Source organism: Vipera berus (assembly GCF_964194415.1).
Source record: "Vipera berus genome assembly, chromosome: 5".
NCBI classification, from domain to species: domain Eukaryota; kingdom Metazoa; phylum Chordata; class Lepidosauria; order Squamata; family Viperidae; genus Vipera; species Vipera berus.
In genome coordinates, this window is record NC_138207.1 from 45,242,429 (window position 1) to 45,269,854 (window position 27,426).

The window sequence follows — 27,426 nt, forward strand, 5'->3', positions numbered from 1 at the left end:
TAGCAAAAGATTTAAAGACCTCTATGGTTTAAAATATTAAAGAGTGGCTGTTATTGCGTATGGCTGTGAAATGCTAACAATCATTTATAAAAATTCAATTAGTTCAATTGCCTGAGCAAATTCAAAGTATAATTACTGGAAAAAGCATGCTAGAATTTTTAACCTATGTGAAACTACAATGATCAATGATATAATTTGTCACATCCACTATGTAGCACCATTGCAAAGCGTATATTTACAAATATAGCTTTACACAACATTATGATTGATAATTAAAAGATTAAAACATGAGAATGGAAACTTCATAGGTTACAACAGTCATTAAATTCCCAGTTCTTACATACATATACACATACACACACATATACACATATACATATACATATACATTTACATATATATATATATATATATATATATATATATATATATATATATATATATATATATATATATATATATATATATGTTTTCTGAGGTTTTCGCGGGTGTTTGTATGTGGATCTTTGGTCATTCGGGTTTTTTCCCGCGTAGAATTGAAGGTGTAGGAGCAACGTTTCGACGGAATCCCATCCGTCATCCTCAGGCTGGTGGCTTCAGCTTCCTTCTTCTGGGAGAAGCTTCCTTCTTCTGCTTCTCCCAGAAGAAGGAAGCTGAAGCCACCAGCCTGAGGATGACGGATGGGATTCCGTCGAAACGTTGCTCCTACACCTTCAATTCTACGCGGGAAAAAACCCGAATAACCAAAGATCCATATATATATATATATATATATATATATATATATATATATATATATATATATATATAATTTTAATGAAATATTCATTAAATCTCTTCAATTTAAAGAGTGATTTTGGCATTAAGGCACTTGTATAGTTTTTTTTCATTATGGCTTTTCATGTTTTAGGTTCACTCGTTTAAGAAAGACTGGAACATCTTATGAACGAAGAACTAGTATTCTAAACAGTCACAGCAACGAAGCATAAACATTGTTTAATTAAAATATTAGCTGTTATATAACAGCTATGAAGCTAAGTATTTGTGTTAATTACTGAATTGTAATTTATCAAATATTTCAATCATACTAACAGGAAAAAGGTATACTAAAAATTGCAGGATTCTTCATACTTTCGATATAGTTCATCTTGAAAAAAGATACTAAGATTAAGCAATTTTTTGTCACTTGAAATCTGAAGATGCCTGGTTCAAAGCTAACACACCTTTGGGCAGAAGAAAGGCAAGGGGTTGCACAGAAGACAGAAATTCAGAAGTTTCAGAACTCAAAAAGTACCTGTCAGTATCATTTTGGACCCCCACTTTTACGTTATCCAGGCTGATAGAAAGCCTGTCACACACAGCCCATCCATAAACAAAAACAGCAAACACTTATGGAACAATTGCTGTCAGGGCTAAACATTAAATTTTATGCATAGCATGCATATAATCAACTCATTATGGACTATTAGCTGTACTATATGTCCACAGAACCATCCATGCAACCTTGAGACTGGTTGAAATGCATCTTAATTATCTGACACATAGATGTTGCAGAACACCCTCCTTTAGGAATTTAGGAAGAAAATTAGCCATTCTCTTAAACACTCTATCACTCATGATGCAACCATTTTTGATTCCATGTTAAATGAAATGTTATTCTTTTTCTGTATTAGAAGCTCACGAATATTCCGTAAAGCATTAAAGACATCAGCAAAGTGTCCAATATGTCGCATGAACCATTCACAGCATCATTCAATGCCATTTTAAAAGGGAAGAAGAAATCAAATGGAAGTTTCCTATAAATGTCAGGTTGACCATGTGGTGACTCTGGCCATTTGGTAACATCTGTGAAGGTAACTGTACTTGTCAAAGGCAACATGTTCATATATATACCTAGAGACTGAAAGAAAACAGAGTATGCAACATTATTTAGCTGTTATCTTATATCCAGTGTTTTGAGGAAAGAATGTATGGAAAAGGATAGGAACAAAATGTGGGATAAAAAGTTTCCATTACTTATTGAACTAATTATAATTTAAGACTATTGTTTATTCCTTTCAGCTTGAAAGGAATAGAACATTTAAGAAAAGACCTGTGCCATTTGTTGAAGGATTTGGATATAAAAAGAAACTTTGTGTCATGAATATTCTTCCTCTTGGCTAGACAGGATACAACAAAGGAATTGGCACAGAAAATGATAAGTCTTTTTAGGCTTATCATTACTTTCTTCATCACATAAGTAAAAATAAATGCAGAAAGGAACTCCACAGAGTCTAGAGATCATTTAAATTCTAGACTTTCTGACTTCCAAGGACTTTATATCTCCAAGGGCCTTTAGATTGCTTTCCTCCTACGAAAGCACTGTGCTTACATAAGACTTTTACAGAACTATAACATTCTGCCAAAAGAACAGATTCACTTAAATATTAAATAAAACTATGCCTTCAAATCATTCTGGTAACAGCCTTGTCTAGGCAGTTGCCGGAATGATTTGATGGCATAGTTTTATTTAATATTTATTGTACATACTAGAACCTTTGTCGTTATCATCATAATTTTCTTTCCTTAAAATAAAATGTAATAGGCACTTCAGGTTCTCAGCTCTTTTTGTGTTCCATATTTTCTATATATAAGCTGTAGAAACTCATGAATTCATACACACACATGCATTTTACCTCCTTTGATGAAATAAAGCATAAAACTAGAATTCCCTGTTATGTCTGAATTTAGATAATCTGATTAGTGTAAATGCTTAATTTATGAACAAATCAAGATAATCACTTAATTTAACTAGAAATGTGAGAAAAAATGGTTACATATTCCAGCACATAAAGACACAAACCCAAATCTCCTTATGCTTTATGCACAAAGCTTTGAACTAGGTTTTGCATTAGCTCAAAACTACCCAAATAAACTAAGAAAACAACCTTAAGACACTGAGTTCATACGTGTTAAGCCATAATGCAATTTTTTTCATTTTGCTTAACATAATATGTGAATTCAGGTTATTTTTACCTATTCCACAGAGATTAAACAAATCATCATTTAGCATGACGTTTGAATTCAGCATTATCTGAAACTAACCTTCAGAGGCCTGCAGAGATAATAATAACGTGCACCCAACACTTGAGCTTGTGGATTAGATAAGAGGCCCACATTAGCCCATATCACCTGAATCTCCAGGGAAATAGGAATCATACAATGCCCAGCCTAGAAAAAAAAGATACCAAAATTTAGCTAACAGGAACCCTAACACTTCCTGTTGATAATCATAAGATCAGAATTACTGCAACATTTACGTACAATTAGAAAGCATAATTCACAGTACTATAAAGGGATACAGAATGTTCTGTCATCTCCATTTCTTCATTCATGGGAAGAACAAAACAATGTATAGCAGGCACATTGGGTCCAGTGGAAAAAAGTTCTTTTTGAGTACAAAGCTGCAAATATACAGTGACTGTAACAAATTACGTCTACCACATAGCCGAAAAAATAAGACAGATTATGTTTTAGTACTTGTGACAAAACGTATATTAGGAAACTGTAGGCGGAGTTGGATGCTCTTTCTCACATTACCTGCAACTTACACCTCTGGGTAAAAACTCTGGTCCATTGCTCTGGGTGGCCTGGATCAGCACTGCCAGTTATGGCCAAATGCCCTGTGCTGAGTCCTCCTTCGAAGGCTTGGTAAAATAGCTCCTGAAAGTCACTACAACTTCTTTCCTCAGGTTTGAAGGGTATTCTGTGAAAGATCAAGCTGATGTGTCACAAATATGAAATACAGAAAAAGATAGTAAACGATAGTAAACAGAATAAAAATTACAGAGTGAGAAAGAGCTGCATGGGAAAATTATGTAAGTTATAAAGAAAGGACAACACAAAGATCCAGCCCTTTTAGAACTGGAATCTCAGAAAATAATTATCCGGAATCCTTTGTGGAAATATTTATACACTACTCCTTCAATGTTCAATGAATGTGTAGTATGTGATAGAAACAACATTTAGCAAAATTCTTTACTTCATCTGCCAAAACAGATACAATACATCTGAAATCTGAATTAGAAGAACAAAAATGTAAAAAGCTATATAAAATGTTACCTGAACTGGCAGCCCATTCTTATATTCTCCCCAAATTGTACTGTAAATCTCTCAGCTGCTGAGCACTGGCCATTAGCTTGGTTTTGTAAAATGGTTACCTGAGGAAAGGGAGTGATATGAAACTAAGCGAGAATATACTGGAGCCACAAAAACAAATTATAGACTGATACTGGTACCGCACAAAACTTTTATCTATTATTTGTAAAACCATGGCATGAACAGATTTTGAATAGTAAAACAGGCTGCTTAAGCTTTAAAAATGAATTCAATGCCTTGCTAGTTTAGGTCAAGCAGTAAACTTCTTCCTTGTGAAGATTTCATTATTCTTCTGGCAAATCCACATTTAGAAAAGTTTTATAGTAATATTTGTATTGCACTACAATGTGTTCTCCTATGAAGCTACTACGTGTATTTTGCATGTATTTTTATTCTAACTGAAACGTCAAATTATTGCTAATTGATCTATCAGTGTATGATTTCCCTCATTCCAGTCCCCAGGATTACAAAACTGCCAACTGAGAATATTTCAAGTGAATTCCATTTTTAAACATTTACACCACTATAAATTCAGGTCTTTAAATGTCATAATCTGTTGACTTACTGTGATAAATAACTTGGATACATCTATGGAAAATGGTATATATACAGATATATCAAATACACATTTCGTATACTATCATAAAATTAAGAGTAAACACATCCTACATTCCTACTTCTCTCTTGACTTTATAATAGAGATACACAATTTCTTGTTGATGGGTTTAAAAAGTTTCTAAAAATTGTGAAATAGATATCAAAGAATCAAAAACCAAAGATATAGAACTCCCCCACCCTGGAAAAAAGAAAGGAATGGAAAGAAAAACAAAAAAAGTATGGAACTGCACTCATAGAGTTTGCTATTATCTAAAACTAAATAAATAAATGACAGGTAAGTAATACTGCACTCTTACTAATGGTTGTGAGTAAAAATGGGATATAGTTTCTTAACTTGGTTCCAAAAGGTGTTATTTGCATATAACTGTGTATTAATTTCAAGAACTATTGGAACAGGAGACTTCTCTGTATTATGCTCTTGAATAATAAAAGCTTTCCAATGGACAATTATCTAAAGCTTATACCCATACATCCATTGGCAAACATAACTTAATATAGAACAAAAAAGCATACATGTTGCTGGATTCCATTATATAAAGCTCTTAATGGTGCTCCTGTGATATAGCCAGGATTTCCACTTCTTCGTTTGGTCAAAGAAGGTCTTCTGCTCTGTAAGAAACAGAAAAATGGCAGGGAAAAAGGGGTAGGGAGAAAATGTTATATTTAGTATGCCGAAGAAATGGGCCTGACCTTTCTCAGGTCAGGGCCATGTATGCCCACATTTCTGTTATCTAGTACTCCTTTAAAAATGTGCAGCAGGTGGCAGTGTCTGATTGACTTTCTTAGTACTCAGGACACTACTGTGGAATCCTGTACCAGGAAAATAGAGTAGACTGGAAAATTGAGAAATATCTTGGAAAAAATGCAATAGCAAACTAACTTTCCTACTGTGGAAAGAACATTGCCTGTAGCTGTGTCTGTAAAGATGCTATTAGTAAAGAAGACTTTTTTTAAAAGTAAAAAACTGAAATACCACACAAAAGTGGATTACAGGGCAGCTCAGAAATTATCAGAGAAGTTAATTGACCAAATTGATAAGAAATTGAAATTGTTCTGATATTGATATGGAGCTATGCCTACAAGCTTGCTTGGTGCTATAGCTCATTTATCTTATTTAGATAGCATCAAAACTGTCAAGATGCACAACAAACACCAATCCAGAAACTCTTGCCATTGGGTTAAGTAGAGTAGAAAGTTTAGTTGTATACTTTGGCCCCAATCTGAAGATATAAATACTAACCCCAAAATGCAGAGAAAAACTTTGTTGTAATGTGACTCCTGGATTTCCTGATATATTGGTCAATTTGAACTGAACGTAAACCTTTTGGATTCCATGGATTCCATTAAACTCCATCTCATAATTCACCTAGAGGTATATCAAACAGATCAGTAAAAAACAAGATATGCTCATGGATAAGGTTTAGCTTATTTTCCCCTTTTTCTATTATAGAAAAGAGCAATTGCTGATGTAGCTAAATACCTCAGAAACAACATTGTGGCATGTATTACCATTCAGCCCAGGAGCTGCAGGCTCCGAATGTGGGATAATGTGGACCTGGCAATGACCAAAACATATACTCAATTTTTTTTAATAAAATCACCTCACATGATTCAATTATAAGCATTAAAATCATAACATTTTGTAATTTCTAATACTACTAAATCTCTAAAATGTTAAGATTTCTAAAATTACTCCACATAATTTTGCACAATAACTACATTTGATTACTTTCTGAACTATTGAACCCTTTGATCCCAATGAACAAGTCATGGCCGACATAAGTAATCCAATATCATTCCAAACTTAATTTCTTAAATATAGCTAGAGCCGCACTTCATTTCTCAGTCCATATTAGGCCAAATAACTCCATGTTATTTCAAGATACGATTTACTTAAATTAGAAATGGAAAGATGGAAATAGTCAATATAATTTACCTTGAAGAGCTGGAAATCACTAAAATTGACTGGGACCTGAAAAAGAAAACAAAACCCAAACCATGGATGCCTCATTTTGCCATAAATCCATACAGTTCATAAATCTGAGATCCTGGTCTTCTTTACAGCCTAATTTCCTGCATAATCTCATTCTCTTAGTAGGAATGGAGAATTGTTTAGGAATACAGGTAGTCCTTGACTTATGACCACAACTGAGCCTCAAACGTCCGCTCCTAAGCAATATAGTTGTTAAGTGAATCACTGCAGCTGTTAAATGAATCATGTGGTTGTTAAGTGAATCTGGCTTCCCCTTTGTCAGAAACTCACAAAAGGTGATCACATGACTCCGGGATACTGCCACCATCATAAATACATGCCAGTTGCCAAGCATTCAAATTTTGATCATGTGGCCACAGGGATGCTGCAAAGGTCATATGTGTGAAAAATGGTCATACGTCAGTGCTGTTGTAACTTTGAATGATCATTAAAACAAATGGTTGTAAAGGACTACCTGCAGCCAAATTTTTCTATGAGGGTATATATCTAACAATATTCCAATTCCCAGAATTTGCCACAAGCGATCTTTGAGGCTCAGGTTATTCTGTGATAAGCCATGCACAAACAATTAATTCTAAGCAGAAGTTTTACAGGAGCTTTGTACTTGTCTTCTACTTGCATAAAATAATTAATAATAATTAATATCCATGTTTAGGAAGTAAAAAGATGAAATTTATTTTGAGAGTAATAACATTTGGTTTTTCTTTATTAAAACCTAACAATTCCAAGAAAGTAAAATAGAGGAATTATGGTCATAATAACAATACGTTTTGATCCTACACACTAGTATCTAAGTTCTAAGTCTCCCATTTATATGTAATCTTACCCACTAAAAACACACCTGTGGAGAAAGGGCTTAGACTGATGTGACATTCTTGATGTTAGGCCTATGTGTGCTTCCATTTTTTTATTGTATTTATGTATTCTTTCCCCTGATCGGAACACAAATATAAAATATAAAACATCTTTCAAAGATTTAACCATAAACCTACTTCAGGAGGCCTGCCCACAATGTTTTCATAGGACTTCACCCGTAGAGCACCTGCCTTAAGCTGTTGATACAGATATCTCCCTAGATGCTCCTGATTTTAACAAGGGAAATAATTATCTTTAGAGAAGTCCCATGTCTAAATCGGGACTCTTCCCTTAGTTATCACAGAACTTCACAGGTGCTTTTGATAATACAAACATTTGTTGCAACTAATTATATTACCTCTTTTTCTACAATGCTAGCATTTCATATTAGTTGTCTTTTACAATAATACTCTCACATGTCTATAGTACTTGAATTACTCAGTAACAGGCCAATAGATAATATATTTCCCAAAATTTCTAATTTTCTAAAAAAGAAAGTAGTCACTAAATTCACCTCCTCCTTCTCTTTCTTTGATGCTTAAAAAGTATACAGGCTTACTTTTACTAATATGTATGCATAAGAGTCCACTGGTTGGGCAGTTAATAATTTTAAATGAATAAATAAAATAATAACCACTTGGACATCATCAGCACTGATAAATTCACCAATCAATTGCAAAAGGCAGTTTTACTTGGAAAAGCTTACATCCTGCAATGATATCTGTAACACCATCAAACATCCACATTTGCCTATCCAAGGTCCTTGGGAAGGACTCAAGAGGCAGGCAAAAATGCCATATCCAGTCTGAATATCTAATTGTGAGATGAACCATAGTAATAATAATAAAGATACCTCTAACAACATAAAACATCAGAAGCTGCCTATCCCATATTTTTTGGGAAGGACTCGATAGGTGGATAAAAATGCCAAATCCAGTCTAAACATCTGGCTGACTGTGCAACGAACCATAATAAACAAGTTTACACCTCAACAGCAAAATAATAGGCTTAGTGGTAGGTCAGATTTTACACCTGTAATACACTGAAGTTACGATAATATGAAGCTGCATCCAATGCAGGATCAGAGGTACAACTGCTCATCAGGTCTGTAAAGATCCTAATACAGCTGGTAGTTTTACTTTCCAGGAAACCTAAGAAGGTAAAAGACAGATAGACAAACAGGAACTGTTGACGTAAGAGTTCAAAAATGCAGTTAACATTTTTTAATATGTATATATGTATATACTGTATATATGTACTATGTGTGTGGGTGTGGAAATGCTTTAAACCAGAGTTATAAACAGTCAAATTCCAGAATCTTATTTTTTGACAATGTCACCTTAATAGTACAGTACATCTTTTATAAGTTTCAGACTGAGCTTTCTACTTCAAAGGATCTGACTACTTTGTCATCTGATCACAACAATAAAAAGAGGACCATCAAAACTTTTAAAGATCTAGCTTCAGAATCTGTATATCAGACTGCATATCTTATTGGAAAAGCCTCTGCCTGACTAAACTTTTACTTTTCTTCCAGAATCTGAGATTCCATCTGGAATTGGTTTGGTTTTTTTTGTAACTGAGCTGTATTTCTATGTAAGACTATTAGGAACCATGTTGCTACTTGTCTCTCTCCTAAAATGACAATCAGTAATACTTAAGAATGACAAATAATAATGTCCTACTAGAGCAGAGGTCCCCAACCTTTTGGGCACCAGGGACCAGTTACATGGAGAGGTTTTTCCGCAGACTGCAAGGGTCATGGTTTTGTGTGCTGCTTGCATCCCGTGGATGGGGCTTTACTTGTTTCTGCGGCCTGGCTGCTGGCGTGCCACAGCCTGGAACCAGTCCACGGATCAGGGGTTGGGGACCCCTGCCCTAGAGAGACTTTGAAAGTTGACTCAGGAGTTTTGCTCTGACTAACATTTAATTTTCCAACCTATCAGTACAGTGCTGGCAATGCAGCATTTCTTTCCAAAAATGTTAGGCTGTATCTCAATATGTTATATGAACCTAACCATGGGCTCACAATTAAGATTAATATGTTCCATCTACCACGTCTTCTCTCTTATAAATTTTCTCACCCTCCATTTACCAGGAATCAAATAATGTATTCATTTTTGCTATCAATTGTGCAATGTTAAAAGCACTACAGTATATGGTGGCTTTTAAAAAAAACACAGGAAGTCCTCACTTAACGATATTAATGACAGTAATTGAGACTGGCAAGACTAAAGCATCATGTCACATGACCATGCCAACTTACGCTGACAACTGACACTGGCAGTTGTGGCAGTTGTGGTGTGAGCATTAACTGCAGTTGTTAAGCATGATGTCTGATGCATAAACATGATGGCTTCTGACTGTGCTTGTCAGAAGCTGGCAGTGAAGGTCACAAATGGTAATCACATGACAGCAGACTGCTGCAATTATCATAATTGCAAACTGGATGCTAGGAGGACCATTTATTAAATCTTATTCAGTGTCAATATAACTTTGAACAATAGCTAAATTGAGTAGTCATTTATCAAGGACTACCTGTAATGAGTTACTAAATCCAATAAACTTGGTGAACCATTGTTAGAACTTTGCTAAAATCTCAGTGCTCACCAGCAGGATTCTCATCAGTGCAAATCTGACTGGTTCCAATGCCCACAGGTTGTTTTAGCACACTTAGTGTAGATGATGCAGCATAATAAATCTGAATTGGATCCCCCACCTGAAATGGAAACAGAAGAGGTAAAAAAGCCTAATTCCTAAAATAGCCCATACAGAAAAAGAAATTAAGCATCAACTTGATTTTTTAAAAAGTCAACATTTTTCATCTATTTCACATCACTGAATGTTTAAATAATCTTACATTGCAAGCTACTAGGCAAGTCTTACCTTGCAGAGATAAGGAAGAAGGCTAAAATTACAAACATCTAAATCTGGTCTGCTTCACATTTTCTTCACATTTTCTCACTACTAAAAAATCTTTTAAAAAAATAGCCAAGAACCAACTCACTTGATAAAAGGCAGATGAAGAAGACCAAACTTGTTCTGGAAGGATGAAAGATGACCTTTCATATTGTGCTGAAAGTATTGGAAAATTTACTTTTGTCACCATCTGTGGCACTTGTAAATAGTTCAGTGTGGCTAAAAATGAAATATGGGAAGAGGAAGCACAACAGTAACATCATAGTGTTAAAATGGCATCCCATATTTCAAATGTAATAAATGTTATTCCGTCTCTTTATCTTTTTTTAATCTGGGCTATAAGACCTAGTACTTTTTAAAAGTTCTTTCCTGTTTTTGTCAGAAAGCTTGTATATACCTATTCTGTCAATTTAGTTGTTCATCTCACTGGTTTAGATCAGAAACATTTGTGCATCTATGCAAAAATGGAATAATGGAAGATATTTGGGGAATAAGGTTCAAGATGATTGTATTTTTCAAATCAAAGATCACTTGCCCTTTAACACAAATCTACACAGTAACAAAATAGGGTCTTGTAACAGACAAATTGGCTTTATTTATGTGGCAGAATCAAATTTCTCACTTAGCAATATAAATTTTGGGTTCAACTGTGGTCATAAGTTGAGGACTACATGTACTATAATAATACACTATTCATACATTTAAATTAAGATCTTCTAATACTGTTCTTCTAATACTTCTAATATTTTTAAGAAAGAAGATAGAATTCTAAGAGTTAAACATCATTTTACTATCAGAAAAATAGAGAGAAAAGGAAAGTGCTTAGAAAAATTGATACCATAATAACAAATGAAAAATGCACCTATTTCACAAGGTTTCAGAATTAAACAACATCCACTACATAGTCCTTTAATCTTCAGAAAATAAGCATTAATTATGATTTGTATTTCTATTCCTAAAATTAGATTCAGAGAATAGCTTCAATCAAAGTGTATAGTTGTAGACAAAAGGCCAAACTTACAATCATTTAACTGTACACAGAAGAGTAATATACATCCATCAGGAGCTGGACGGATTTCAGTATGGAAAGGAGTATTATTTCGGAAAATCAGGGACTTTTCCAAGCACACCCGACTCACAGCTCTAAGGGAAAACATAGATACAGAAAACTATCTTAAAGAACATTGTTTACACAAACTCAAATTAACAATATATACCAAATAATGGCTTTCAAACCATACAGCTAAATTCAAGTTAGTTTTTTTGGTACACAATAAAACGTAACATTAAAAGCAGTTTAAAAGCTGCATCTCCAATTCCAAAATTGTGCTTTTTTTACAATCACAAAAATATCCTTGATATATTTTCTAGATACAATTATTTATTTCAATTTAAGTACTGCCCGATTCTGAGCAGCTGACAATACACAATAGAAACAATACAGAACAAATAGGCATCCACTCATTCTGTACAAAAAGACATGTAATATGATTTTCCATTCATATTAACCCTCCGCCTGAAAAAACAGCCAGTCCTTCAGATTTTACAGAATGCCAATAGAATGGGAGTCACATGGAGCGCCAAAGAATTGAGGCCTTTGAACTATGGTGCTGGAGAAGACTCCTGCAAATCCCTTGGACTGCAACGCATTCAAACTGGTCAGTCCTAGAGAAGATCAACCCTAACTGCTCTTTAGAAGGCCAGATCCTGAAGTTGAAACTCAAATACTTTGGCCACCTAATGAGAAGGAAGGACTCACTGGAGAAGAGCCTAATGCTGGGAAAGGTTGAGGGCAAGAGAAGAAGGGGACGACAGAGAATGAGGTGGCTGGATGGAGTCACTGAAGCAGCAGGCGTGAACTTAAAGGGACTCCAGAAGATGGTAGAGGACAAGAAGGCCTGGAGGAACGTTGTCCATGGGGTCGTGATGGGTCAGACATGACTTCACAACTAACAACAACAACACATGGATTTTAGGGCGATTTCATTCTGCGAGGCGAATGCTGCCACAAAAAGGGCCCACTTCCTGAGTCCAGTAGATACTACTGTTTAATCAAAGAAATCAGGAGGGTGCTAACTCTGCTGGCACATTCTGGCCAAGTAGAAATCACAGGAAACAGGAGATCTCTCAGATAACCTGGTCCTATGGCATGTACAGCTTTATAGGTGATGATCATCACCTTGAATCTCACCCAGAAGCATCAGTGCAGCTCATAAAGCATAGATGTCGCACAGATATACTGAGGCATGCCCATCACTGTCGATGCCATTGCCTTCAGGACCAGTTGAGGTTTCCAGTCTGGATAGGATGTCTAGAAACCTAAATAAAATCTCCATATTCACCTGGTACTGCCTGGAAGGCAGAAAGAGAAGGGACACCCAGGGCCACCAAGGTTGCATTCTGAACCACAGTGTGAATCACAACAGCAATCGATGTCGCAGAAGCCTGGATGCAGATCACAGGGGCAGTCTGGGAAAACATTCGTGGGGGGAAAGCAGCAGCATGAGCAAAGATTTTAAAAAGAAAGCAAAAAAATCAAAACAAAGAAGTCGATAAAGAGGATAATTCGCTTCAAAGGAAAGAGGGGTACATACTCAGACTTCTCCCAACTCACCAGCACTTTCTTCTGTCCGCATGTGGGGAGTCCTGCTGGGAGAGGTCCCGCTGGGGGAGGTCCCGGGGAGGGACGTTTCGCTGGGGGGCGTCCCAGTGGGGGGCGTCCCAGTGGGGGACGTTTCATCCGTGGAGTTTTCTGCTTTTAGAGTGACGTTGTCAGTCTCGGTCTTCGACCACAACTCCGACAGCAAGAGCAGCAATGGGAATACGAGCCGCCACGCTGCCATAATAAAGGCATTTCTGCGTTGCTTAGAGACTGGGTCGCAAAGATATGACGTTCACACAGAAGGCGACACCCATAGCGTCTTTTCATAAATCCCATAGAGCTAGAAAATTATAGAGTCCATGATAGAGATGGAAAAAGATCCGTGTGTTTTTGATGCCGCGCAGCTTTTTATGGAAGTTGTGATTGAATAAGCGTAACAGGTATCCTGAAAAAGACACAATTGTAACAAATTGTAATACAGTCCTGTAAAGAAACGGCAGATCAGAGATGGGATGGAGTTCGGTTTGTATGCTGAGCAGTAAAGCCTTAAATGAACCTTTTTTATCCTTTTTTCCTATTTTTTCCTCTTTTATCTATCCTTAAAAGAGCCTCTCGTTTGATTGTCTCTCTTTCCAATATGGATTTTTTTTTTTGGCTTACACTTACAGGATGACTCAAAATTGTCAAATGCAACATACCTGCATGCAGTAATGAGAGAATCAATAGCTTTAAATCTGAACGCAATCAAGAACTTCAATTATTTAGTTATTTAGTTATTGAAATTATTATTTTTAGGTTATCACTTATACTACTCGAAATGCAAACCGACCTCTGGCCCATCTCTAACTAGCAGTTTTTATAAGGCACTATTTTACAATGGTGTCTTAGAATATTCTGCCAACTTTAACCAGCCTGTGATGTAGGCTGTATAAATATTGGAAGAGAAACACAAAATATTTAAAAACGCTTCTCACCCATAAGGTGAGTGAATTGAAATTAGGCTGGTTGTAGCTTTTCTGAACAGCCAATTTTATTAAAAGAAATAAGCTTTAATGAGGTGCAACTCACTTCATTTTAGAACTGTATTTGTAGTGTGTATTATGCTTTATTATCCTTCCAACTGAGCTTGACTCTGCAAATACTGGGATATAGTCAAGCAATTTTCAGGTAATAGTATGGCACTGGTTTCCCAGTGCATTCTTCCAGAATGTTTCTTTGACTTCCCAGTCCATCCTACAGCTTTGTGTTTCCTGCTGCTCTTCCATTCAAGTACCAAGCAGACTCAGCCCTTCTTAACCTTCAAGACCAACTATGTTTACCAGATATCTGAATGGAGGAAGGAGGATGGACAGTTCAAAAGAAGGACAGATGGAGAGAAAAGGGAGGACACACAAACTATTTTAACTTTCTTGGCAGTTGCGACAAAATTTACAGCAAATACTGCAAAAAATGTACTTAGGCCTACAGGTATGTGAAATTACTTTTTCCAGCATCAGAAAGACTGATTTTTCAATGGCAATATTTTTCCAATAAAACTTTATTTTCAAGAGTATATATGATAGCAATAATATTGAATTGGTGATGACATGCTTTTCAAATTTTACCATAGAAATGTAAGGCAAATCATGCAATCCATTGACTACAGGGATCACAGACTTGAAGTGGCTGGATTAAAGCCAATTGCTGGAATTAGGAAAAAAAGTAAATAATATAAATCTAGTTTGTCAAGTCTGTTGATAGATAAGGAGAAGAAAGAAGCAGGCATTTTTCAAACTCACAATATATGAAATTTTGAATTGTTACTGCTGTAAAAACAATTCAAAATTTTTAAAAAATACTCAGCTGGGACATATTTGATTTTAAGGCTGTGCCTACTGGAAAGAGGACATGAGAGCAAAAAAGAGGACATACTCTTCTTTTGCCAGACATCTAATAACACTAAGCCCAGGTGAGTTTTGATCAGGTGCAAAAAAACAGTGTCTTCTCTGTGCCATAGAATTTGTTTTACAGAAGGGGGAGATGATTTCAAGCTACTACTTCATTTCAGAAATGTTTGTATGCCAGAAATTAGTTATAATAAATAATGGAATATTATTGTGCTTTCTGCTGTTGATTAGTATACAGTGTAATGTATTGGGCTTTGTCTTGTTAAGGGAACATCACGTGGGTTAATTGCTGGTAGGTTGTTTAAGCAGGGAAGCTGGCTAACGGCTCCCAGCTTCTCAGACAACCCATCTCCAGCGCCACCATTGGCTGCCTCTAGGGCGGCAATAGGTTGCTTTAAACCCATTGGCCGCTGCCTAGAGGCCAGGGTATAAATTGCTGCATTTGCAGCCCTGTTTCTCAGTTCAGTTCCTGCAAGCAATAAACAATGATCTTTGCTGAACTCACTCGCCTCATCTCATCATTGAAGCAACGAACCCAGTATCTAACACTGGCGACGAAGGTGGGATCTTGCTCCTCCAACTGAGCTGAAGAGTCACTAGGGGAGAGGCCAAGCAGTGCCTGGCAGGAAAAGCAATCCCCCCCCTACGGTCGGCCTAGCACAGTCACGCTAGCAACCAACGCGCCCAGAGGACCAGTCCCTGGGCAACGGAGGAGCAGGACGTGAAGACATCGAGCTCCAGCCATGAAGACAAGAAGAAATAGCCAAGGTCGGAAAGCTGGAAGAATTTGACATAACTCGCCCAGAAAGATGGTCCTCGTATCTATTCAGGGTTGAGAACTATCTTTGCGCAAATCAAGTTGCCGAGGACGGCCTGAAGGCCGCTACGCTCCTGTGTGTGTGCGGCCCAGCCATGTTCGACATCGCGGAGAACTTGTTCGCACCGACGCCATTGGAGTCCGTAATGTTCACAGACTTGAAGAAGAAGCTTGGAGACCACTTTCAACCCAAGCTGTCGGTAATAGCTTGGTGCCATGCATTTGAACAGAGAGATCAGCAACCAAGTGAAACAGCGTCCAAATTCATAGCGGTCTTGAGGCAGGCCGCACGCCTGTGCCAGTTCTCCAATGTCGAGGAGAGACTACGAGACCGAGTTGTCTGCGGTCTCCGGAATCGAGAGTTGCAGCAAAAACTCTTCACCAAAGAGACTCTGTCATTTCCAGATGCGCTGAAAGAAATCATGGTGGATGAAGCTGCCGGCGGGGCCATACGAGCCATGCGGCCCACCAAAACTGCACAGCACGAGGAAGCCATCCACCACGAGGACGCTGAGCACACAGAAGACCCTGAAGACGACACAGAAGTCGACAAGCTACAAAGACACAACAACCAACAGCGTCACAGCGACAGACAACAAGGGGTGACTTACAAAGCAGATCCCTTCCTTAGGTGCCCAGGGTGTGGCGGCTACCACCGTTTGGACGTAGGCTGTAGGTTCCGGACAGCCACGTGCCAGGCCTGTGGAAAGACTGGCCACATCGCGTCCGTCTGCAGAGGTCGCCAGAGGGACTGGCCATCGAATTGCCAGTCGGACATTCCAACCAAGAGAGGTACCGGGGCTCCAGGACAGTATAGCATGGGGGTTTACTCCAGCCGCAGAAGCATTTGCCGTACAGGAGCTGGCCACCCCATTAAGAAAAGTTTAGACTTCTGGGGGAGTTGCAAGGGGTCCCCTGCAAGATGAAGTGGACACGGACTCTGCCGTATCTATTATTTCACTAGAGACATTTAATTTCGTCTGTAATCGCAGTAAGAGATGGGCCAAGCTGGTAGGCCAGGAAGTGCCTGGGTCTCCCAGGTGTTCCATGGGGGTTCGCAAGCCTCCTGCATACTTACAAGATTTTGTTCTGAAATAACTGAGTTATTTATTTATTTATTTATTTTATTTATTTGTTTTTATAAACCGCCCTTCTCCCGAGGGACTCGGGGCGGTGTACAGAGTAAGGTAGGTATACAGATTGAAACAATACTGAAAAACAATACTCAAAACAAAGTGGGACCCCAATTAGAGCTATCATGCCAGGCCGGACTGCTGGAACAGGTAAGTTTTTAAGTCGCGCCGGAAGGTGCGGAGGTCGGGGGCCATCCGGATTTCAGTTGGCAAGCAGTTCCAGAGGGCTGGCGCACCCACTGAGAATGCCCTCCCCCTGGGGGCCACCAGCCGACATTCCTTGAGTGGTGACACCCTGAGGAGGCCCTCTCTGTGGGAGCGCACAGGACGGTGGGGTGTTGACATTGGCAGAAGGTGCTCCCGTAGGTAGTCCGGACCCATGCCATGTAGGGCTTTGTATGTCATTGTTAGCACCTTGAATTTCACTCGGAAGGCAACCGGAAGCCAGTGCAGCGCACGGAGGAGAGGTGTGATATGATGTTGTCTGTATCATTATTGTGCTGCTAGCTAGGAGACCCTCTGTATTAGCCAGTATGGAAAAACGTGTATATTGCACATTACTGTTGTACCTCTGTAAACTTGTATTGCTGTAATCATTCTCGTTGTTATAATGTTTGTACATTCTAGGGGGGAGGGGTGTAATGTATTGGGCTTTGTCTTGTTAAGGGAACATCATGTGGATTAATTGCTGGTAGGTTGTTTAAGCAGGGAAGCTGGCTAACGGCTCCCAGCTTCTCAGACAACCCATCTCCAGCGCCGCCATTGGCTGCCTCTAGGGCAGCAATAGGTTGCTTTAAACCTATTGGCCTCTCGCCTAGAGGCCAGGGTATAAATTGCTGCATTCGCAGCCCTGTTTCTCAGTTCAGTTCCTGCAAGCAATAAACAATGATCTTTGCTGAACTCACTCGCCTCATCTTGTCATTGAAGCAACGAACCCAGTATCTAACATAGTGTGATTGATATTTTTTGGTTCCTATCCCTGTTATGATGATTAAATGATGCTTAATTAATGTATTATAAGGATTTCACATCATTAGCAACCAGAGGTGTTATATAATTCTCCATCTCTCCTTAAATGATTATCATTGTACTTCATTCCCAGTTTTTGTCACAATTTATAACTTTTAATTCCTTACATTTTTTATAGAGAAAATGTGTTAAAGATAAAAGAATGGGAGAGCTGCCATGATGTCCTTTGATTATTCACATTAAGAGCTATCCATCTCGAAGCATTCTTTGTCTAACAAATAAAGAAGCTAAAGGAAAACAAGTGGATGTTACAAATGGATAACATAGGCATCTCATAAATTTTTTGTGAATAACATAAGCACAACAGTTTCAGATGGAAGCATTTTCTATCTTCTAGACATAGACCACAAAAATATAGAGTTGAATGTGACTTTTGTGGTTTTGTAATCCACCCTGCTGCCCAGATTAAGAATCTTCCAATCACTCCAGGCAAGTCCAACCTTTATTTGAAACCCCAGTGCTGGAGCAACCACAACTTCTGGAGGCAACTTGTCCCACTCCTTAATAGCTCTCACAGTGAGGAAATTCCTCTTTATAAAGTTTGGATCTCTCACAGTAAAATTCTACCCATTGGTTCTTGTTCCTCCCTCAAGGACTATGAAAAATAAATCTACGGTATATTCTTTTCCCTTTCAAAAAGTATGGGAAGACTGCTATCATGTTTTCTTTTAGTCTTCTCTTCTTTAAGCTAAGTATACCAGTTCCTTTAAGTATTCTACACAGAATTTAGTCTTCAAGCCCTTTGCTACCTTTGTTGTTCTTCTATACATTCTTTCCAGTTTCTCAACATCCTTCTATTGTGACAACCAAAAGTAGACACAGTATTCCAGGTGCAGAGTAACCAATGCAGCATAGAATGGAACTATCAATTCCCATAATCTTGAAGTTAAAAATAATATTTGGGGTTGGGTGGTGGTGGTTGGATATTAGGTAAATATCAATTTACAAAATGGGAGATAATTGGCTAGGCAATTACATTTCTTATAAGAATAAAGGCCAGGCTACATCAAAGAAGGAGCTTATGAGACTCATAAGTAGTAAAAAAAACAGTACAAAAAAGCAAACAAGTTTGCTTAAGAAGATTTCAGATAACATAGTATGTGGGAAAATATAAAATGAAAAGTTTGAATAAGACACAAAAAAGATGGTTTCCAAATAACAGATACTGTAGTTTCCATGTGAACTGGATAAGGCAATGGCATTCTATTGGAAAAAATCCAGAATATGTGAGAAAAGTGCTGAAGTTGCATGGCCAAACTTTGATGTACTCATCAAGCTTTGCTAGTAAGTTTAAATAAATAGATCTTGGGAGCCATCACATACAACAAACATTTCTTGTTGGCATCTTGCCTTTATTTTTCTGAAACTCAAAGCTAACCTAGTTACCTAGATTTTGAATTAGGAAGTACAGTATGCTGGGGTACATGAATGTTTTTTTTAGAAACTGAACTCCATACATATTTTTGCTACACATCTGAGTCTTTAGATAAAAAGAACAAGTAAATCTGGAAATAAGCTTTGGAAATTTTAGAGAGGACATTCAAGAAAAATATAATAATTCAAGAATAATGTTTTTCAGTAATGAAATTAATTTAATAATGTTTTATCCAACCCATTTACTACTGTTTAAACCTCTGAAAAGCATTAAAACATAGCCATGAAACTGCTCAAACAATTGAGAAACATGAAGTTACAACATTCAAGAGTCACATGAATTTACTTCTCCTTTTTAAGAGCTTCTGTTACACATTTAAAAATAGTGCTACAAGAAATCAGAATCAAGCTATCTTGGAGAAGAGTATGATAAATGTCATATTCAGAGCAGCTATATTTTCTCAGGAATGTTCAGCAATAAAACTTGTCCATAAAAATTCAAATCTTGAACACATTAATTCTTCTGGATGAAAAAAAATCATACCACTCCTTGACTGAAGCAAAGTTTTTTTTGTGTGTGTGCTATACTAGTCATGCCCAATCAAACAGAAACTATCCTGTTTGAATTCAATAGTCTCATACCCAAGCAAAGAGAGCAGCATGTATAAGCTTCAGTCCCAAACTTATTGTATATAGGGAGTACCTGTTTGTTAGTATCTATTCTCTGTTTTATAGAACTAAATCTTCTGAACAAATGTAGCAACATTAACCCAAATGTCTGGTGTTTTTCCTAGTTTCCATTTTTCTCTCTGAAAAACTAAATTTATTCCACTGATAATCTTAAAAGGAATGCTATTTGTTCATGAGCAATAGTTAGTGAAGCTCAGTGACTAAGGGTTCATCCACATAGTTTCATCAATATGCATGGCCCCAACCGTGAGAGGAAGAAAATAGGGTACTGGACAACTAATGAAATCATACCCCTGTATACTTATTTATTTTTTTAAAAACCAGTAACTGCCCAGCAGAAAAGAAAGTAGTTCAGGGAGGCAAATAGTATCTAGAAATGGCCAAACAAACTAACAAATCTAACAAGCATTATTCCTGAGATTCAAACGAAGGATGTTCTGTAGGCAAGGCAAGTCTTTTACACTGCCATAATAGAATATGTAGCATGTATTTTTCAGAAAAAGTAGAGAAAACATGGTACAACAGCTTCTATGAAATTGCCTGTTGAATGGCAGGGGCTCACCTAGAAGAAAGGAAAATACAGCAGGGAAGCCAGAAAGGAGAACTTGAGCCAACAAAGTATAAATACAGTACTTGAAAGCAGAGCAAGAAAATGTACCATGAGGTACCATGTAAAGTGGGTGGGGGGTGACCACAAGGTGATGTCTTGTATTGTTTAAGGTGTGTGTGTATTTATATACACACATATCTACCAAATAACAAAATGTTTCCATAAGCAAATGCAAAATAATGAAGCATTTTATTTCCTCTGTAATTCTGAACATAGGAATTAGTATCACAAGGGAGATAGTTGAGGTATTTGCTATCTTCTGACTGCAAAGAGATGATATAAATGCTTGGAAAGGGATTTTTAAATTTATTTTACAACAAATTTAAAGAATACATAGAAATTTTTAAAAATGACACATTTTTTGTGACAAATGGCAAATTTATGAGGAATGTTCCTATTAATTACAATTATTTTCATATAATATTAATTCAAATTAAAGCCACCAAATTTAGTTTTGGTCTCAGTTCCACTTCTTTGTCATGGCTCCACATACATTTTAGAATGTAGCCTTAGCATACTATTGTACTAAAGAGAAAGTATGGCCTTTGTGCCCCCCCCCCCATTTCACAAAAATTACATACATTCTACTGAAGACTCTCAGGGAGCAGTTGTTACGTGACGCTAATTTTGCTTATGGAATTTTGTCATGGTCAGCCTTTTGTGCTCTCATATTGTCTGTAGCTGGGAACAGGAAACCACATCTTCTAAGTTATGCTGCCCTAGAGAAAGAAACCTGAAGGACAATTATTAAGTTTTCCTTTCCTGTTTCCGGGTTTCATTCTTTTTCCAGACATAAATTATATCGTGATCTTGTCACAGTTCTCTTTTATATTTATATTTTAAGATATCATTTATAAATTGTATGTAAAGTTTGCTGACTCCATTTTGGACAGGGATACAATCCAAAAAAAATGGATTGTGATCAGATGTTTTCAAAATTTGAGGAGAACATTTCAGATTTTGGTTTGAATAGAAAGTGAATATATTTTGCACAAAGTCAGCTGTGGTAGTATGTCCCAAATAAGGCAGTTTCTGACTTGAAATTTATTTGTTATCCTAACTACACAAGAAACCACTCATTTTGTAAAAGAATTCTGTGGAGGAAGGAGCCTCACTAAATGTTGAAATGCTTTTAACTCTCTTAGGTTAGAACAGATAGCATTTTCATCTATTTAAGTTGCAGCAATTTTAGAGAATTTTGAGATTTAATACCGTATTATATATTTTAATTGCAATAAAGCTGGATTACTGTAAATTGCCTAATGGGTTTGCACTTGAAAATGACATGGAAAGTGCATTTTATGCACAATGTGATAGCTGTAATCTAGGGTAATCTAGGGATCTAGGTATATTGATTAGATTATATAACATCAGGAGATCATCAGTAATGTAATTATCTATTTATTTCTGGAGCAATTTAAGGAGTTGTTCTTGTCATTTAAAATCTGATATAGTTTGTGTATGAAATTTTGAAAGCCTGTGCTATGAAGTACTTAAAGGTTAATTTTTCAAATTTTCAAATTTTAGGCTATTAGGAGATTAATAGTCCCACAATTTTGGCCCTTCCTTCTTGAAGAGGAACCAGTATTTTATGAAATAATATGTAAACTTTTACTACAATCAATTTTATTTATTTATTTTGAAAAATGCTATTTTTATATTTTTAGCCTAGTCTTCTAGTCCAAACCCCTGCTCAGGCAGGAAACCATATACCAGTTTAGACAAATGGCTGTCCAGTCTCTTCTTAAAAACTTCCAGTGTTGCAGCATTCACAACCTCTGGAGGCAGGTTGTTCCACTGATTAATTGTTCTAACTGTCAGGAAATTTCTCCTTAGTTCTAGGTTGCTTCTCTCCTTGATTAGTTTCCATCCATTGCTTCTTGTCCTTCAGGTGCTTTGGAGAATAGCTTGACTCCCTCTTCTTTGTGGCAACCCCTGAGATATTCGAACACTGCTATCATGTTGCCTCTAGTCCTTCTCTTCATTAAATTAGACATACCCAATTCCAGCAACCGTTCTTTATATGTTTTAGTCTCCAGTCCCCTAATCATCTTTGTTGCTCTTTTCTGTACTCTTTCTAGAGTTTCAACATCTTTTTTACATCGTGGTGACCAAAACTGGATGCACTGTTCCAAGTGTGGCCTTACCAAGGCATTATAAAGTGGTATTAACACTTCACATGATCTTGATTCTATCCCTCTGTTAATGCAGCCTAGCACTATGTTGGCTTTTTTGGCAACTGCAGCACACTGCTGGCTCATATGTCATGGTTCCGATAGATGAAACCCATCAAAAGAACTTCAAGGCAAAATTCTTCCTCAAAGAACATTTTATTCAGGAAACAAAGTATCGGCACAACATAGTTGAACCCAAAAACTAAATTCTCTTCCCCTGGATACAAAGTAACAAACTGCAATTCCCAACCCCAACAAGCTGTCATAAATCACATTGTCCAATTAGTCTAATACGTGGGCTTTCTCCCCAGCTCCTCAGCCTGCCAAAACATTATCAGCTCGTCTTTGGGTTCCCACAAAGCAGCGTTATTGTTATGGCTAGCTGAACTCAGCATTCATCCCAACCCCACTTCTACACCTAATCTCTAAATAGAAGAAAAAGCATGTTAAAAGCAAAAAGAGAACATGGCTGCAACTTCATCAGATGTCAGAGCTGGAACATCCAATGTTTACAGCACTGACATCATATTTAAGTGATTGTCCACTAGGACTCCAAGATCCCTCTCACAGTTACTACTGCTGAGCAAGGTAGCACCTATACTGTACCTATGCATTTGGTTTTTCTTGCCTAAATGTAGAACCTTACTTTTTTCATCATTGAATTTTGTTAGATAGTGCCCAATGTTCAAGTCTGTCAAGATCCTCCTGTATCTTAAACCTGTCTTCTGGAGTGTTGGCTAATGCTGCCAACTTGGTGTCATCTGCAAATTTGATGAATTCCCCATCTATCTCCTCATCCAAATCATTGATGAATATGTTGAAGTGTACTGGCCCTAAAACAGAGCCTTGGGTACCCCACTGCATACTTCCTTCCATGTAGATGCAGTTCCATTGAGGACTACATGTTGAATGCAGTTGGTCAGCCAGTTGCATCTTAAACCTATCTTCTGGAGTATTGGCTATTCCTGCCAGCTAGGTGTCGTCTGCAAATTTGATGAGTTTCTCATCTATCTCTTCATTTAAATCATTGATGAAGATGTTGAAGAGCACTGGGCCCAGAACAGAGCTTTGTGCACCCTGTAAATAAACTTTCTGATATACGTTTTATGGACTCTCAAGGAGTACAAACTACATCCCAAAGAGGCTTCCTCAGCTTAAACTATCTTCCTTTATATGTTTCTCCCATATGGTTGTTTTCTCAAATATACAAAGTTTTAATTAAACAAATAAATAATCAAGCTTTAAGGTATTCCAGGAGACCAAAAATATATGATATTTTTGTGATCTGATTTATGGACACCAGATATATTCTGTATTTTTATTTAAAATATACTCTTGGAAGTTTGGCAACTTCCCCAAAGCTTTGCTTGAAGGAAGAACATATGGCAACTTCCTCTATGAATTTAAATTACTCTAATACAGCTAATGTTTATAGAAAGAGGTATCCCTATGCAGCCAAATAGAAACAAAAAGGAACTAAAAACTACACATTCATAATCTGGAAAATTATTGTTCCCTCTCAGGGAATGCTGCATATTTGAAGAGAAAAAACTCAACACATATTTATTCAGGATTCAGTGGCTTTCTGGTTAAGGAAAATGCTTAAATCATGAATTAAATCATATTGTTTTTCTTGATAAAGATTCTCTCAAGAGTTACAGGATAGGATTCATTTGTTTTGATTCTGCCTGCAGTTGGCAGAAAATGCTAAAATGAGTCTTAAAAGAAAAACTTGCATTATCCTGTAAACAGATAGAGAGTATATCTAAAAAAGTTAACAGAAGAATGATTAGCCTAAGTTTCTGGAATCCTTTGGTAAAAAGCTAAGATTCAACACAGGACTGCAATACAGGAAAGATTTCAGCTGGAATCCAATCTATGATTACACTTTGTAGATGTAGAAAGTTAGTTCTGAATGCCAGAGATAAAACCAGAATAAGATGTAAATGAATATTCTTGTACTATGTGTACTGTTTTTTTTAACTGAAAAATTGAGTTTGCATTTGTTTCCTAGCACCAAGTCCTTAATATGTATTTTTTTCAAATTTCAGTATTTTTTCCTGAATATCAAAGGAAGAGTTGTATTAGTTTATAGTAAGCAAATTTAGAAAGAATCTAGTAGCACCTTTTGAAATTATTAATTTTGTTTAAGACATAAGAACTGCAACTTATGAAAGCTTATCCCTTAAATAGAATTGCTAGTCTCAAAATGTGTTTTTATTACACTTCCACATTTTTGTCTTCTCATAAAGAGCTCTTTTGAGGAACTACAAAATAGGGTTTTGTCATGATTCCTTACCACTAAAAAAAGTTTTAATTCATGGCAGTAGTATGCTAGGCTAACACTGCACAACAGTGTTCCTTTAGGAAGTTTAAAAATATAAAAGTGAAACATGCAGCAAATTGTCATAAATGAGAACAGACTGACATAAAAGGAAAAACTCAAATATTGTCATATTAACAGGAACAAATTTACCATCACCATCATGCTCACCACTGCCTCTCAGTAATTATAGTAAACATTCTGCGTATTCAGGAATACTTCTGTTGGAGATCTGCTCTCAAATGGTGAAGTGTCTCAAATGGATTCCAAGAGGTGACAAATTTAGTCATCCAAACATAGTTGCTTTTTCAAATTACCTCAATATCACTCAATAAAAGTTTTGCAATTCTATAGTGAAATCTTTTTAAAGCAGTAACTGGGAATTTGTAATCTTACAGATCTTGCCGTACAAGCATCTCTTATCAAGCTGGCTGGAATTCCTGGAAATGTGTAAGTTCACACCGAGCTAAGAAAAGAATATACATCAGTATCAGTGGGAGGATGTACCGAGATGATCTTTCAAGCAGAGTAAAATGTCAGCTATGTTTTAACTATGGTGTAATATTCTTGCCAAGTGTCATTTCAACAAATATTGTATATTTTAAAAAGCACATGTCATTTTTGTCCTGATGGGTGGAAGATAATTATACTGGTCTTTTCTTAGAGGTCTTTGGTGCTCTCTGAGCTTGCTTGTTTTCTTGCAGACATTTCATTACCCTAGCTAGGTAAAATCATCAGTGCTAGTAAGGAGTGCTGTTTGATGTCAGTTTATATTCTGATGTCTTGCCTGTCTGTGTGGGTGGGGGCAGTCTTAGGGATTCTTTGGTTGGGCTGTTTACTAATGGCTCTTTGGCAGTTTCTTGATTGGGGTATTGCTTACTTGATTGTTAGTCTGCAGTTGACCTTGGAATTAATCTATGCTGATCTGAGTGCTTATTACTGGTGGAGAGGTGCTGGAGTCTTTTTCTCTTTTGGGTTGATTGATTGTCTCTTTTGCATAGTCTATAGACGTTGTTAATGTCTATGTGTCTATTGAGTGCCAGGCTTCTAGAAATTCCCTGGCATTTTGGGATTTGCTCTGGTCTAGTATTGTCACATTTTCCCAGTTGAAACTATGGTTAAATCTGTCTATATGTTATGAAATTAAAGATTTTTCATCATGCTTTTGACTGCCTTTTGACTGATCTTTTCTGTTTGGAGATACAAATCATCCTAGATGGGAAATCTCACTTACAAGCTATGTTTTGTTTATTTTACAGTGTTTATGACCCACCCCAATCCTAACAAAAGCTGGGGAGGTACAATAATGTCAAATGCATGAAAAGTCTAAACATGAAAATTGTAATGGGTATAAAACACATATAAAATAGCATGAGATAAATGAGCAACCAGTATAATTAATCTTAGGTAGAAAATGGACAAAATATCCCCACTACATGGCTGACAACTATAAATACTTCATAGTTTTATGTTATTCATAAAATATCATTTAATATTATACTCATATATTAAGTATGAGATAAAATATTCTAAACTTAATTTTTTGTAAACTGAGTTCCCCAGTTAGCAATAAATACATGACCAGCCTCAAACTGGTCAAGGCCATTAAGTAAATAGGGTTCTGGTGCCCTCCCAATTCCAGTTGGGGGAAAAAGCAAAAGTCCATTGCAGCAAAAAGTTAGCAATCCTAGGATTTAAACCCTGGGAGCTGACATAGACATAACATAGTTGGATTGCTGAATTCTGTAGTTAACATTCTGTGTTGATATGACATGTTCTAATTTGCAGTAAAGCCTGTATTTAGTTATACTGAATCCTTAAAGCTTCTGCTGTTAGCTGGTTACTGAGAGCATATCCATGTAAACTCTTTACTTTGGTTTGAGGATGCCCCAGCAGTCCTTCCCTGAGCACATGTCCATATGTCCCTGCTTATATCTCAAGATTTACTAGAGGCAAAGCAATCCAAAGACAGACTCAAGTGGCCCCCTACTTAAGTGATGTTTTCCATCTTATTGCAGCTTAAATCATTTCGTGAAGTCAAAGTGCGACTTGGTGATATGTGTGTGTAGGAATAGTGATGTCTCCTATTACCTTTGCTACTGTGGTCCTGCAAGCCTTCTTTCTTCCAGTTCCTTAACACTCTGCCCACAAGCACTGGTTTTGTTTAGTTTGGATAATGAAACACCTGCAAGAAAACAAGCAAGCTCAGAGAGCACCAAGAAACCCTCATTTCAACCCTGAGCTACAGATATTCTCCTTTATTGGT

The 27,426-nt window shown here is 37.0% G+C and overlaps 1 protein-coding gene across 1 annotated transcript; it reads right to left on the minus strand.

The window, feature by feature from the left end:
- Positions 1-866: 866 nt before the first annotated feature.
- TCTN3 (tectonic family member 3) lies at positions 867-13,365 on the minus strand (the record flags this gene model as incomplete). Its single annotated transcript, XM_081329891.1, has 14 exons — positions 867-1,900; positions 3,085-3,210; positions 3,580-3,745; positions 4,102-4,199; positions 5,269-5,364; positions 5,996-6,121; positions 6,236-6,310; positions 6,692-6,727; positions 8,636-8,754; positions 10,214-10,322; positions 10,611-10,741; positions 11,544-11,665; positions 12,865-12,991; positions 13,137-13,365. 14 exons carry the CDS (start codon positions 13,363-13,365, stop codon positions 1,670-1,672), a joined length of 1,791 nt encoding a protein of 596 aa, XP_081186017.1. The 3' UTR covers positions 867-1,669.
- Positions 13,366-27,426: the final 14,061 nt, after the last annotated feature.